Source organism: Sorex araneus, chromosome 3 (genome assembly GCF_027595985.1).
Source record: "Sorex araneus isolate mSorAra2 chromosome 3, mSorAra2.pri, whole genome shotgun sequence".
NCBI lineage: Eukaryota > Metazoa > Chordata > Mammalia > Eulipotyphla > Soricidae > Sorex > Sorex araneus.
In genome coordinates this window covers 87,693,022-87,707,325 of record NC_073304.1, presented here as the reverse complement: position 1 = coordinate 87,707,325, position 14,304 = coordinate 87,693,022, and the positions used below count along the sequence as shown (strand labels likewise).

The 14,304-nt window shown below is 50.0% G+C and overlaps 2 protein-coding genes across 2 annotated transcripts in view; one reads left to right on the top strand and one right to left on the bottom strand.

Moving 5' to 3' along the window:
• Nucleotides 1-4,820, top strand: part of ZNF106 (zinc finger protein 106) — a 62,169-nt gene extending 57,349 nt beyond the window's left edge. The window contains exons 21-22 of the mRNA XM_004609597.2: nucleotides 296-442; nucleotides 934-4,820. Of these exons, the coding sequence (XP_004609654.2) occupies nucleotides 296-442; nucleotides 934-990 (204 nt within the window). The 3' untranslated portion in view covers nucleotides 991-4,820. The remainder of the gene's footprint in view (nucleotides 1-295; nucleotides 443-933) is intronic.
• A 994-nt stretch (nucleotides 4,821-5,814) lies between these two features.
• CAPN3 (calpain 3) overlaps nucleotides 5,815-14,304 on the bottom strand; it is a 43,794-nt gene continuing 35,304 nt past the window's right edge. The window contains exons 15-24 of the mRNA XM_004609595.2: nucleotides 12,478-12,495; nucleotides 10,102-10,203; nucleotides 8,862-8,939; nucleotides 8,420-8,477; nucleotides 8,279-8,343; nucleotides 7,780-7,848; nucleotides 7,611-7,689; nucleotides 7,307-7,423; nucleotides 6,745-6,803; nucleotides 5,815-6,293 (exon numbers count right to left, since the gene is read on the bottom strand). Of these exons, the coding sequence (XP_004609652.1) occupies nucleotides 6,267-6,293; nucleotides 6,745-6,803; nucleotides 7,307-7,423; nucleotides 7,611-7,689; nucleotides 7,780-7,848; nucleotides 8,279-8,343; nucleotides 8,420-8,477; nucleotides 8,862-8,939; nucleotides 10,102-10,203; nucleotides 12,478-12,495 (672 nt within the window). The 3' untranslated portion in view covers nucleotides 5,815-6,266. The remainder of the gene's footprint in view (nucleotides 6,294-6,744; nucleotides 6,804-7,306; nucleotides 7,424-7,610; nucleotides 7,690-7,779; nucleotides 7,849-8,278; nucleotides 8,344-8,419; nucleotides 8,478-8,861; nucleotides 8,940-10,101; nucleotides 10,204-12,477; nucleotides 12,496-14,304) is intronic.

The window sequence follows — 14,304 nt, the reverse complement described above, 5'->3', positions numbered from 1 at the left end:
GACCCCTTAAATGGAAATTTGTGTTAATCTACCTACAGGTATTTGCCAGTCTTTTTTTAGTAATAGCTGTTTAATACTTAACGAATTTCCAAAGTGTCAAAAGACCAGTGTTTTCTAGGTTCCTCATTATATTGATAAATAACCTGGTACCCTCTGCTATGTTGTATTTTATAGCCAACAATAAATTAAAGTACAAAGACTTCTTTCTGTTTCCACAGTACTTTGGGAATAGGATTGAGGAATGTTCTCACACATGTTGTGTTCCTTTTAACTTCCCCTTTCATTTTGTTTTCAGTGGCACGGATGCTCTCTGATATTTGGTGTGGTGGATCATTTAAAACAGCATCTACTGACTGACCATACTAATCCAAACTTTCAAACTCTGAAGTGTCGCTGGAAGAACTGTGATGCTTTTTTTACTGCTAGGAAAGGATCCAAACAGGTACCTCACGTATGCCTGGCCCTTGGCGGTACCAGGCTGACTGCCCCAGTCCTTACACTGCCGGGCCTGATTTCCCATTCCTGCCTATCCCGGTGCTGACTGTCCTGATTCTGTCTCAGTTCTGACTGCCCCTGTCCTGGCTGTCCATTCCTGACTGTCCCGTTCCTGACTGCTGGGCCCACATAACATACGGACATTAGAATGTTCCCGAAGTGAAGTTCTTCTTCTTTTTGTTTGTTTGTTTGTTTTGCTTTTTGGGTCACACCTGACAATGCTCAGGTGTTACTCCTTGCTCCACACTCAGAAATTACTCCTGGCAGTGCTCAGGGGACCATTTGGGATGCTGGGAATCGAACCCTGGTCAGTCACGTGCAAGGCAAACACCCTACCCACTGTGCTATCGCTCCAGCCCCTGAAGTTCTTCTTGACTTTGACATTGTCCCCTCCTGCTATCAGCTTTTCTCTCACCGGCCTTATCCCTTTCTTCCTAGGATGCTGCGGGACACATCGAACGGCACGCAGAGGATGACAGCAAAATTGACTCATGAAGTTTTTTGCCTCCCATGTTGGGAAGTCATAAGTTGAACTCATTTTGTATTGACCTTCTCCTGGCCCTGTCTCTTCCCCTCCCAGGGAAGGAGAGATGGTGCCCAGCCAGACTCACCACTCGCACAAGTCTGGCCCGTTCCTGGGGAGGGTTAAATTACCCCTTAAGTTCTTGCTGGAGGTTGATCAGATTTTACGAAACCATACTTTTCTGGAGAGCATGACATAGAGTAACTTGTGCTATTAGTTTGCACCAAATGTTTATTAAAGATGCAGATTGAAATTGGATAACCAGTTTGACACTAATCAAATGTATATGTAAAAAAAATTTTTTTTTGTTTGTTTTTTGGTTTAAACTTGTAGTCAGGCCTTTAAGTACAAGTTTGTTCAGATGCTAGAGTTTTTAGGATCAGTTTTGATTCCTCTAGGATTAATAACTGTATGTAAATTAGAAAGCCAACAGTGTCCTTTTCTGGTGGTGGTGGTGGAGCAGTGCTGAGGATCTAGTAGCTTCCCTGATAACTCCGTTCTGTCTATTTTAAGATTCACTTTTTCCATAGATAGGCAGGGCTGGCTTTAACGCTTATGGGACACACAGGTTTGCAGCTAGAGAGACTGCTGACTGTAGTTTAGATCTCGAGACAGCAGAGCGCTTCCCTACTGGCTCCTGTGAGGGTCTCCATCCTCAGATGCTCGCTGCTCTCCCAGACCTGACAACTGCTCAGGAGCCTGCTCAGGCCCCAGCCCTAGCTGCCGTGGGGCCTGTCAGATTATGGGAATTGGAGATGGAGCCTTTATCCCCCTTTCTGGCTCCCCATGCCAGGTTTGGAATCCGATTTGCTCCATTATTCATCTCCATCTCCCACTGTCTCGCTGTGCCTTGACTGAGGTTGGCCACAAGTATTTCCTCAAGGCTCAGGGCGCTTGCCATCATGGACAGTGCCCAGGATGGGGGGAGTTAGAGTAGAACATCTGAAACCACTTTTGAGGCCTCAAGCAGGCTTCTTAGAGACTGGTTTATAACACCAATGACTTGTTTTCATTTCCCTACTATCTGGGAAAGAAGAATAAAGTACCATGAAAATAAAGTTTCAACCTGTCCACTGAAAACGCCAATGAACAAAGACTTAGTATGACCACTTTGGCTGTTGGGGAGTTTCTGTGGACTCCTGAGAAGCTAAAGAAGTGTTGCTTACCAGCTTTTTATTTTTGGCTTCTCAGAACTCTGAAAAATTATTCAGAGACGGAAGAACCCAGCGCCACATCCAAAGCTTTGGGGTGTGACACCCACTGCTCTGGGTTTGCATCCGGGTCCTTCTCTGCCTGGTCACATGCATCTGTGCATGTCCAGGCTGCAGGTCAGGGGGGTGGGAGTGTCATGAGGGGCTTGGGTTAGGTTTCAAGAGGATATAAACCTCCTGGAATTAAATGCAGGACACTAAGTTTATGTTTGTTTTTCCAGGGAAGTAATAGTACTTCTTATTGGATTGGGAGGGGGAAAAAAAGGTAATTTATCTTGGAGCTGCTACTAGACCATGGATGACCCCCAAAGCTATTTAGCTCTGTCCTTGTAAAACAGGAAAATTCTTTGGGTGACTACTTTAAATAGTGGTTCACGCTGACGCATACCACCCAGGTCTCACACTTGGATGTGACTTAACACAAATATTGCTGTGCTGATGTCAAGGTGTTAATGAGATTTGCATGATACTTGGGAGAGGAACAGAGAAACTCCTGCTAATCACAAAGTAATATTTGTTTAGTTTCTGTACAAGATTCAGAAGCTTTTCCCCACCTCTCAGTCCTGTTTCCTGTAAGGGCGACCAGAGAAGCTGGGTTATTCTTGGGGTTGGGAATGGTGATTCCCAGGAAAGTGCATTTGGATTTGTTGCTGAGCCTGGCATGTTGTCTAGGCTGTAGTAGCGGCACGTTTCCCACTGGCTGGGCAGTCGCTAAGGAAGTTTTTTACCCTCTGTTGCTGAGGTGCCTTTCTGTCCTGCCTGAGGGTGTGTCTGAAAAGAGTGGCAGAGCCTTTGGTCACCAGGAAAAGGGTATGTGAGGTGTTGGACTCCATGAGGAACCTTTGCAAGTATAACCAGATGATTGAATCAGGACTAGATGATTTGGGTTTCACTTTGGCAGAATCGTGCCGTCTGTCTGCCTGTGTGCATGTTCCTTGTGTTGCATGAACATGGGCATCCAGACTTATTATTCTTTTTTTCATTTCACAGAGATTTTTTTTTTTTAATTTTTGAAGCGGTGACTGTAACATCTTTGTTTCAAGCATACATAAAATTCATTTAACATCAGGTTAATGTGTGGTCCGACATGCACTATTCTAGTTCTCCATTTTGAAATAAAGACTGCATAAGTATCTTGGCTGCTTATTTTTATGTTACTCCTTTGAAGTATCTGAAAATTATACAGAATGTCAGCTATGCTTTAAGGCTTCTCCTCTGTCTTGACTAATTTTCGCCTGTCTTGCCTCAGAGAGGAGCTGTGGCTCAGAGATTTGTGTTGACTCGTATCTCAATGAAGGAAGGAAACTGTTCTGTAACCTGACAGAACCAACTCATTTTTCACAGGTAGTTGGGAAATGTAGAGATCTCTGTTTGTAGAATGTTAGTTTTGGTAATCTGCTTTTATTGACTACAAGCCAAGAAACCATGGCATGAATCTTTCTGTGGCACATGCTGCTGTTTCAGTGGCAGTTTGTTGGGAGAAATATTTTATTTTGAAGTTTTGAGTCAGGTTCAGAATGTCTTGGGGCCTCCTCTGTTACAGAGCAGTTACACAGATCTCTTCAGAGCAGTTTCTTTACCTGATGTTACTTGAATTTGGAAGGCACTGCTGCTGCACTCCTGTTTCTGTGTGGAAATTTATTTCTGCTCAGATGAGTTATCAGTTGAGTGTTTAGCTCCTGACCTGTCTGTCATTTATAGGCGATATTGTTGTTCTTGAAGTGGTCCTTTGCCTAACAAAGGGTTGGGTTTTTTGTTTGTTTGTTTGTTTGTTTGTTTGTGGGTAGATTATTACAGTGGGCAACTTTAGTGACTAGGTAAGTGAATGATTTGGTGGAAGTAGGTGCACAAACACTTAGTCAGATGGAATGGTGTATTTTATGGAAGTGAATTGGTTGCAAAAGGAAGATTGAAGTATATTATGGGATTTGAACAGCACATATCCTCTGGTTTGCTCAAGTAATTTGTGATGTATATACGCTGACTTAAACATTTTTTAAAATTCCTGTTACCCTAGAGGAGAACTCCAAGAAGGTCATTAAGAGTCTGAAGGTTATGCCTGCCATATTGCTAGAATAATGGTTTCAGCCCTGCCCCAGGCATCAGCGTCCTCAGGATTTCAGAGAAGCTGTATAGAGGGTGGGAACAGAACCTGTGCCACAGGTGATTGGGGCTGTACTAAGTTGCATATGCACATGGACGTGACTCCTAGTGTAAGCAGCAGCTGCCTCTAATCTCACCTCTAACAGCACCCCAAGGATGCAGCTCTGTTTGGTCATGTGACTCTTGGTTCCCCAGAGCTGCTGAAGGGTTGGAGGTGGTGGCCCCACAGAACAGGGCTGGGAGGAGTCTTGAAGAAGAAACTGTTGAAGATCTTTTTCCTGCTTATGAGAAACATGCCTTGAACTGTTCCAGCACTGTGTGATCTGCTTTTTGTTTTATGGAACATAAATTGGAAGAATGAAATTAGATGACACCCGACTGCAAAAATGTTTATAAGCAAATAGCGTATAAAGCTGTGAACTTCATAACTTTGTAAAGCAAGATTTAAAGCAAATACAAGAGGAAAATAAAATACTTTTCCTAATTGATTATTCACTTTTGTGGGGACACAAAAGGGCACACCAGGTGGGGTCACTTCCACTGATACTTGGGGCAACCAGTGGTCTGTGTTGGGAGGGGACCAAACTCACTGGTGGGCTGGGGATGCAAGGCCTATGCCCCACCGCTCGAGCCATATCCCCATCTCTTTCCTTTGGTGTTGTGTCTGCAGATGCATTGCCAACCCCTTTTCCCTGTCAGTTCGGGAAGCTAGAAGGAAATTGGGTAGATGATGCACGGTGATTAAGCTATAGACTGTAGTCCAGATAGATTTGAGAAACGGCTATATTTTAGAATTCTTCAAAGACTATTGGTAGGTCACTTACTGGAAGAGAAATAAAAATGGCATCACACACTGAAATAGCCTCCAGTGCAAGGCACCACTTCACCTTGACGTTCCCCAGCATCCCATGTGGTCCCCCAAGCATCACCAGGAGTAATTCCTGAGTACAGAGCCAGGAGTAACCCCTGAGCATTGCTGGGCATGATCCAAAAAGCAAAAAAAATAAAGAGCAAAGACATAGTTAAAGGGGGCTTCTGATTTCTTCTGTGCAATGTGCATTTTCCATTTGAAACACGGGTTCTACGATTGATAGTAGACTCCAAGATTGGACACTCTTCAGCCCTGCTGTGGCAACTGCCTAGATGTAAGAAAGCAATGCGAAACAAACAAACCACAAATGGGCAGAGCGATAGTACAGCAGATAGGGTGTTTGCCTTGCATGTGGCAGACCCATGTTTGATCCACAACACCCTAGATGTTCCCCTGAACCTACCAGTAGTGATCCCTGAGTTCAGAATCAGTTATAAATAAACCCTGAGCATTATCAGCTGTGCCCCAAACAACAAATACCACAATTAAGTCAATCATACACATACTTTTATTTAGATCAACTTCTTTTCAGACTGCAGCAGAACTGAGGAGTTAGACAAAAATGCCCAGCCCAGTGCTTGTCCACTGAGCATTTTAGTCCAAGAGCAGCTCCTAAAATCCTAAGGCAGAACCATATACTCATTTGGTTTTTGTCCCATGGTGGGAAAGCGCGAAGGTGACAGCAGTGCTCAGTGCCACTGGCAAATGCTGCTGAGAGGGCTAGATAAGTTCAGGAGGAGCCTTTGTTTTATCACAGCTGAAGTCAAATTCCAAACCAGTCTCAGCTGGGCCTACCACTAACCATTGCAGACACCTGCTGCTCAGTGGCAGAGGGACAAAGCTGTTATTCCTGCCTCATTTCTCAGCTAAAAGGCCAGCTGGGGTTTGGGAGACGAAAGCTCTGAGGCCCAGTGAGGGAGACTTAGAGGATGAATATGACCTGTGAGGCTCCTGAAGGCTGCCTGGGCTGCAGCTCCCATGTCCTTTCAGGCGAGTGACTGGCTGTGTTGGGTGTTGCTGAAGTCGGAGTAGTCCTGCCTGGCTTGGATGGGGTCCGCGTGGTTCAGGCATACATGGTGAGCTGCAGCCACTGAAAGGAAGGTCCAAGGTCAGAAGGCAAATGAGAGCCCAGCAGGTCAGACAGCCACAGGGGCTGTCTACGAAGCGGTCTGGAAAGCCCTTCTGGGGGTTGAGATCCCCTTGAAGCACCCCCATACACAGTGCCTGGTGCCACCTGTGCCACATCCCCACTGTTCTCTAGGCTTGCTTCCTCATCACACTCAAAGACATTCGGAACTGAGCAGTGCACAGTGGGTTGCCTCCCTCTCAGCTGCTGCCTTTATTTATTTATTTATTTATTTTGGCTTTTTGGGTCACACCCAGCAATGCACAGGGTTACTCCTGGCTCTGCACTCAGGAATTACTCCTGGCAGTGCTTGGGGGACCATATGGGATGCCAGGGATTGAACTCCTTGTCAGCCGTGTGCAAGGCAAACGCCCTACCCGCTGTACTATCGCTCTGGCTCTGCTGCTTTCTTTACCTCTAAAACGTTGAGTTTGATGATCCCATCTCCATCCTTGTCAAATGCATTGAAGGCTCCTGTGTGGGCAAATGCACAAGCCAGAGAGCAATTACTGTTCTCTCCCCTCCACTGCTGGAGCTCTTTCTTTGTCTTGGACCAGACCCAGTCCTCCTCAGAGGCTACTCCCAGTTCTGTGCTCAGGGTCACTCCTGGCAGTGCTCAGGGATTGAATCCAGGCCTTCCGCATGCAATGCACGGGCTCAGCCTCTCTCTGTCCTAACAACAACTTAAGAGGACCTTGTGCTAAGGGACTCTCCAGCACAGAAATATGCCAGGCAGGTCACCAGTCACCCTCAGCCACCATGTTCTGAGCCTTTGCCTTTGTTCAACCTGGATAAAGTAGGTGAGAATTTCTTTTTGTTTGTTTTGGGTCCACATCAGTGGTGCTGGAGTTCAACTCCAGACATACAGAGCCTGAACTCCAGCCCACTGAGCTCTCTCTGGCCCTAGTGGATGGGAAGAGGATCAGGCTGAGGGTTCTCGGAAGGGCAGGAGAGGGCAGAAGGGTTCTCCCACATACTGAACATGCCCTCCAGCCTGACGAAGCAGCAGATGAAGCTGTCAAAGTCGATGTTCATCTGTTTGTCCGCGTACCGCATGGTGATGATGTCGTAGAGCTGGCTGTTGAGGTGGAACCCTGCAGAAGGAACGTGCAAGAGCGAAGGTAGGGCCAGAGTGCTTAGACCCTGCTTCTGGGAAAAGAACATCGGAGTCCCTTTCTCTGCATCCTTTGGCTGGGTCCTCGAGGCCTGGTCCTCCCCTCACATTCCTGTTCCCCTCCAGCTCCATCCCCACCCATCCCCCACCCCTCTGTTTCTTAGCACCTGCATCATTCACTGCATTGCGCATCTCATAGCTGTTGATGGTGCCAGAATGGTCTGTGTCATAGCGTTTGAAAATTTTCTGGCAAGAGAAAATTGGAGAACCAAGATCACACCACGAAGCCCCTGAATCACTGAGTCCTCCCAGGCATGGGTCATCCCCTCTCCCCACCTGCCAGGCCTTGATCTTGTTCCAGAGGTGATGGAACTCTTGCAGGTTCAACCTCCCAGAGCCATCCGTCTGGGGGAAGGTCAGGGCTAATGGCACAGAGCTGAACCCCCCAGCATGAAGTTTCTAGGGGGCTCTGCAGGGAAGGGGACCCCCACAGGAAGGATGCCAGAGGGGGGCGGGAATCCAATGCTCCATGCTGGCCTATTCTTCAGTCCCTCAATGGTGGCGCCAGATGGTGCCAAAGTTAGTGTCGTTCCCGCCCTCCGTCCTCCTCCCCCAATGAAGGGTGCCTGTCTCCTCAGCCCCATTTGCCTCTGCGGGCCGTAGGGGAGTCCCCATGTCCTTCTACTGTCCCTTTCCAGCCCAGACGCCAGGCGCTCCGGACTTTTGACATCTCTCCTCGTGCATGGCTTTGCACCCCGCTTGCTGCCTCCTGGGTGCCCCTCATGCCCTGGCTCCTGCAGGCTGCTGGCAGCCGGCGACAGGATGGGAAGGATACATCCATGAGCGCAATCATGCTGCGGCACGACTCCAGAGTGAAGCCTGGCGTCTTCAGGTCTTTATCTGGGAGGCGTGGGGAGAGTGAGGGGGTGCCAGCCTGGCTCCGGGCCCCTCCTGCTCCTGCCCCCCACCAGCTCACGTTTGTTCACCACGGTGTTGAGGATGTTCTTGAGCTCATCTGCACAGATCTCCATGTCCTGGAACAGGGAGGGGACAGCTGGCTCCACTTAAGCAGGACACGCGTTTGCTAGAGGGGAGCCAGCTGTGGCCACCAGGGCTCGGGGCCCGGGGATGCTGCCTCCTCTGAGCTTCTCAGAGGAAGACACATGGCTGTGGGGACCCTGAGGCTCAGGCTTCATGGCCTTGATTTGTTACCCCTGGATGGATGGTGCATTTTGATCAAAAGTGCTAATGACTTTCTCTCAGGAATGACATTGTTAGTGTTTCACCAGGCCAGGGACCTGGGCCGGGACCTGGGCTGGGACCTGGCTGGTCCAAGAGCTGGCCTGGGAGCTTAACCTGGGAGCTGGGCTCAGGAGCTAAGCTGGGAGCTGGAGCAGGAGCCGGCCGGGCGCCCTCACCTCCCCCGCAATCTGCCGGAAGATGTTCTGGAACTGCTGCTGCTCGTCACTCTCCTGTTCGGAGCTGCCGGGGCGCGTCTGTGGAGCACAAAGGAAGTTGTTGGTGGTCAGGAGATGGGCTGAGAAAATTTCTTTTTAATTATTTTCTAAAATTCGCCACAGTTTATAAACATTCTGATAACAGTTTCAGGCTTCTAATGTTTCAACTCCGAACTCCCCACCGGTAACTCCAGGCCCCCACCCACCTGCCTCCTTAGCAAATTCAGTTTATAAAAAGTTATGATACTTTGGGTCACATGATTGCACTTGTGCTGACTCGTGGTTAGGGTGCAGCCGCCTCCCCCCACATCACCAAAATGACCAAAGACCCCTGACCAGAGCCCTCGAATTATTGCCAACCTGCTTACCCCCATTTCCTTCCCTCCCCCACACCATTCCCCTCCTTATTCAACCCCCCACCCCCACCCCATGACCCCTTTCCTTAGCATTCTCATTTCTGAAATCCAGAGAAGAAAATTCCCTTTGGGTGAAAGAGCTGGAGGGCCTGGCTGGGCTCTGGGTGCAGGCGAATCTCTTAGCCTCTGGGCATCCTTTCTTCCTTCACTGGGCTGCAGCCCCCATCACTGGCTTGCCCCGAGTATAACACACCTGAGCCCCAGCAGGACAAGCAGGCCTGGGCCCTTCAGTCTGTCTCCCCTGCCTTTGACTCGGAGCCCAAGCACCCTGGGTTGGGTAAAGCTCCAGGCTGGACGCGGCACCTTGCGGCTGCTGGGGAATTGCCCTTCGCTGCTGCCACTGAGCTTCGTGCGGCGGTGGACTTGGCCCTCTCCTGAACTCTGCGTGACTCACGTTCAGATCGGAGCCCCCTTAGTTGCTGCTATTTTTTGGCCCTCCACCCCAATATCGGTGACCCCAGGCAACAGAACGTGTAGGTGGGCCCCAAGCTGACTCTTGGCTCCCCCTTCCCAGCTCGCAAGGCTCCTGCGAGACACTCTGCTTTTTGTCCTTTCCGGGCTCGGGGTGGGATGGTGCCTGTGACGAAGCCGTCGGCCTCTGAGATGGTCACCCAAGCCGCAGCCTTAAGTTGAGAACGTGACAGAAAATGCCAGCAGCACAGATCTACACGGCTAGGTGATAAAGGGACACCCCGCCTCCATGGTCCCCCAGTGCCCATGCACCCCCAGGGCTTAGCAGGACCCCGTTTGCATGCTGACCCCATTTAAGCCACATGCTCAGACACCTGTGGGGATTTCTCTTGTTTATCGGGGCTTGTTTTGTCTTTGCCTTCCTCTGAGTCCAGCTCCTTGTTGCTGTTCGCTCTGTCCGAAACGAAGATGATGGGCTGGAGAGAGGATGAAAATGGGAGGGTGCAGAGATGAATGACAGGCGGAGGGAGGAGCACAGGCAGGGGGTGGAGCACAGATGGGGGAGCATAGGAAGGGAGAGTACAGGTGGGGAGGGGCACAGGTGTGGGTGGGAGGAGTGCCGGCAGGGGGAGGGGCACAGATGGGGGAGCATAGAAAGGGAGAGTACAGGTGGGGAGGGGCACAGGTGTGGGTGGGAGGAGTGCCGGCAGGGGGAGGGGCACAGATGGGGGAGCGCCGGAAGGGAGAGTACAGGTGGGGGAGGGACACAGGCAGCGTGCAGAGGGAGGAGCACAGGGGGAGGAGGCAGCCTCCCTCGGGAGCAGCTTTATTCAGGGAACGGGAGAGCGGTTGTTCACTCGTTAGCGTGGCTCAACAAGCTCTGGCTCTGCCAAGAAACTTGGGGAAGACGCTGGATCTCTCTGGACCTCAGTTCCGTATCTCCCTCCGTGGAGTTCGGAAGAATAAGCCAGCTAGGATCTGAACATGCTAAGAATGCTCCCCAGCAGCATGATTCAGTACGGTGCTCTGCAAACACTCTGGGATCTTGTTTCCCCAATTAGAAACACTGTCAAATTGAATTGCCCCTACAGCCTCAAAGCCCCACAGGATGGAGTCATTTAAGAGAGTTTGTGTGAGGAAGACAGCGGAGCTTGGTTCCCACATCAGTATGACAGCTACCTCCGACCCACTTCTGCAAAGAACAGATTTAAGGGGGGGAAATTGCCTTTGGCTAGTGGCCTCGTCAGTGGGAAGGACCCTCTGTTTACTCATGCATTACTTGGGGCCGCTAAAGCCTGTCTTACTCTCCTTGTGGAGATCAGTGAGATACAGAATGGAAAACTGTACCCTGAGAACATTCAAGGCACTCCTCAGCTGACAAACATTTCCAAGATGCATCATGCAGGTGAGGAGGGGACAAAAGGGCTTCCCGGGGTGCTGTCCACCCTGCAGGGGAAGCCAAAGGAAGCTGGGGTGCAGGGACTGCAGGAGAGGTGTGGGTACAATGATAAGCACTCTGAGATGTGCCCATCTGGGAACCTCTCCACCCCCCATGGATCCTTCATCACCCTAAAACCTTCGTGGCCTGTGGCTAATTGCTCTGAGGGCTGGAAGGTGCCTGAAGGTCAGTCATCTCTGACCTTCTCAGGGGCCAGGATGCTCATTCTTTGGGACTTCCCTGCCTTGGAGACCATGGGTGAAGTTATGGGGTAAATGGAACGATAATGGGGTGAGAGGGAGTTGGAGTTGCCTCGAGTTCCCAAACTCAACAGAGAACTATGCTTGCTCCCCAGAGGGTACCTTGAAGGCCCCCAAGAGGCTCTTCTCAAACATGGTCACTGCTAGCAATGGTGGCCTTAGAGCTGAGAGTGGGACCCAGGAAACCCCAGAGGGGCTGTTGGGGGCACCCAGAATTGGAGGACAGCGACTGACCAAGCCGTCAGGAGTGGGTGCTGTTGAGAGAACACTCATTTTCTCCCACTTAATCTGTGGCGCTGAGCCACTCCTCTGGGGCCTGGGGATGATTGTCCCCCCTCCCCTGCTCCATCCGGATACAAGCAGCAAACCAAGGGAGGGTCCAGGATCTGGAAAGGGCCCAGGTTCCGAGTGAGCGCTCACTGCCCTGAAAGGGGCTTGGCAAGAGGCTTTACCCAGAACAAGACCCTGCCTGGGGCTTAGTCCCAGGAAGCCTCTCCCACCTCTTCCCTGGAGTCTGAGCAGGGGGATGAGGAGTGGCAGGAAGGCAGGAAAATGAGAAAGAAGAAGGAGGCGTCCTGTCCCCTAGCAGAGGGCCAGTGTCAGCACACCCGTTCTCCCTGCATCTCCTCACGGCTGTCTCACAGTCCTGAGGAACGATCCCTTCAAGAATGGCTCAGGTGAGCCAAGCACCCTTCTGAGGACATTTCTTTGGGCTTTGGCACCCCTCATCCCTTGCTCCCATTTTCACTGGTTTTGCTGTCCTCTCCTTCCCGATCCACGTGAGTGACACAGCAGACATCACCAGGCTGATGTTGGCTCTGTGACTTGACTGTGTAGCCTTGGGCGGGTTAGTGAAGTGCAGGGGCTACCAGTAGCACATTCTCCTGGAGTTAACCCATGGGCAGCACCTGGGGTGGGCCTGGCACTTGGTCACTGGTACACAAGCAGGGCCCCGGGACAGGAGCTGGAGTGGGGGGCGGGGGGCGCACAGCTGCTCGCTCCACACCGGCATGCAGTGACAGGGAACTCAGCTCTCACCCTCTTACACTCACCTTAGGTTTCTTCTTTTTCTGCACAGGGAAAGGAAGCAGTAAACCCCGAATTAGTGACATGGTGGTGTTTCATTTCCCTGTCACCTGGTCCTCAGCTTGGGGTAAGGTTCCCAGGTTCAGAAATTAGGACAGAGGGAACTAGAAGGGACTCAGAGGGTGATAGAGCAAGGGGATTTTTCAGGTCCCAAGGCTGCTGTGGACACAGCCATGAAAAGGATCTTCTGGCGAAGGCTCTATGCCGTCTAATGATAGTACTGAAACACCACAGAGGCTCAACTAAAGCATTAAAGCATGACTTCGGACAGTTTTGTGTTTGCTGGGTTTGGGCTACATCCGGTTGTACTCAGGGGTGACCCCTGGTGGTGCATGGGGGAACTCTATGGAGGGCCTATATGAGGTGACAGGGATCAAACTGGTGGCCACATGCAAGGTGTGTCATGATCTCTGCTATCTCTCCACCTCCTGCGTTGTTGTTTTTGGACTGGAGTAGAAGGGAAGAAAACTGATCAGCAGCAACACAGCAGTACAAGGCAGCATGTGGAGCATACAGCTCTTTTTTGTGGGGTTGTTCGTTTTTTGGGCTACACATGATAGTGCTCAGAGCTTATTCCTGACTCTGAGCTCAGGAATCACTCCTGGCGGGCCTCAGGAGACTTTGTGGTGCTGGAAATTAAACTCAGGTTGACTGTGTGCAAGACAAGAACCCTGCCAGCTGCACACTCTCTCCAGCCCTCATACTCTTTTTCGTTTTTCTATGTTAAAGTAAACATTTATCTTTATTTTTGTCTCTTTTTGTTTTGGGGGCCACACCCAGCAGTGTTTTGAGGCTACTCCCAACTCTGTGCTCAGGGATCATTCTTGGCTGAGTTCAGGGGATCATGGGTTAGACACAGACCTCCTGCATGCAAAGTAGGTGTGCTCAGACGCTGAGTTAGCTCTCAGGCCCCTGAGCAAATATTTACTCTAGAAAGGCTTTATCTGGAAAAGCTGGTTTGGGGCTTCTTTTGTGGAATGAGAAGTTCCCTCTGGCAATGACAATGGAGTGGCAAGAGCTGTAGGTTGTCCCTGACTGTCCCTGAAGATCACAAGATCACCGCAGTCACTGCTCTCTGACATTAACGTCCATATCAGGACACCAAAATCCCCATCCCTGCCCCCTCTCTTCAGTTAGATGATGTGCCACCTCCCATTAGCTGCTTTTTACAAATTGTTCATTTTCTTTCTAGTTATTTAATGAGCACTAGAGACAGAATTACTTAATGCCTTTGATAAAAATTTGCGGTTCAATGTGAGCCACATGTTGAATCTTAATTCCAAAGTATTGGGGCTGGAGCGATAGCACCGAGGGTAGGGTGTTTGCCTTGCAACGGCTGACCAGGGTTTGATTCCCAGCATCCTATACGGTCCCCTGAGCAGCACCAGGAGTAATTCTTGAGTGCAGAGCAAGAGTAACCCCTGTGCATTGCCGGGTGTGACCCGAAAAAAAAAAAATCCTAAGTATGAACTTCCTATAACATAGTCAGTACTATAACAGTAGGATATATCTATAAAATATATAGAGAGGGGCTGGAGCAATAGCACAGCACGTAGGGCGTTTGCCTTGCACGCGGCCGACCCGGGTTCTATTTCCAGCATCCCTATATGGTCCCCTGAGCACTGCCAGGAGTAATTCCTGAGTGCATGAGCCAGAAGTAACCCCTGTGCATTGCCGGGTGTGACCCAAAAATACAAAAATAAATAAATAAATAAATAAATAAAATATATATAGAATATAAAATACAAATAAGTCTCTTGCCCCTGCGTCTGGCTGTCTTCACCGGGGCCCCT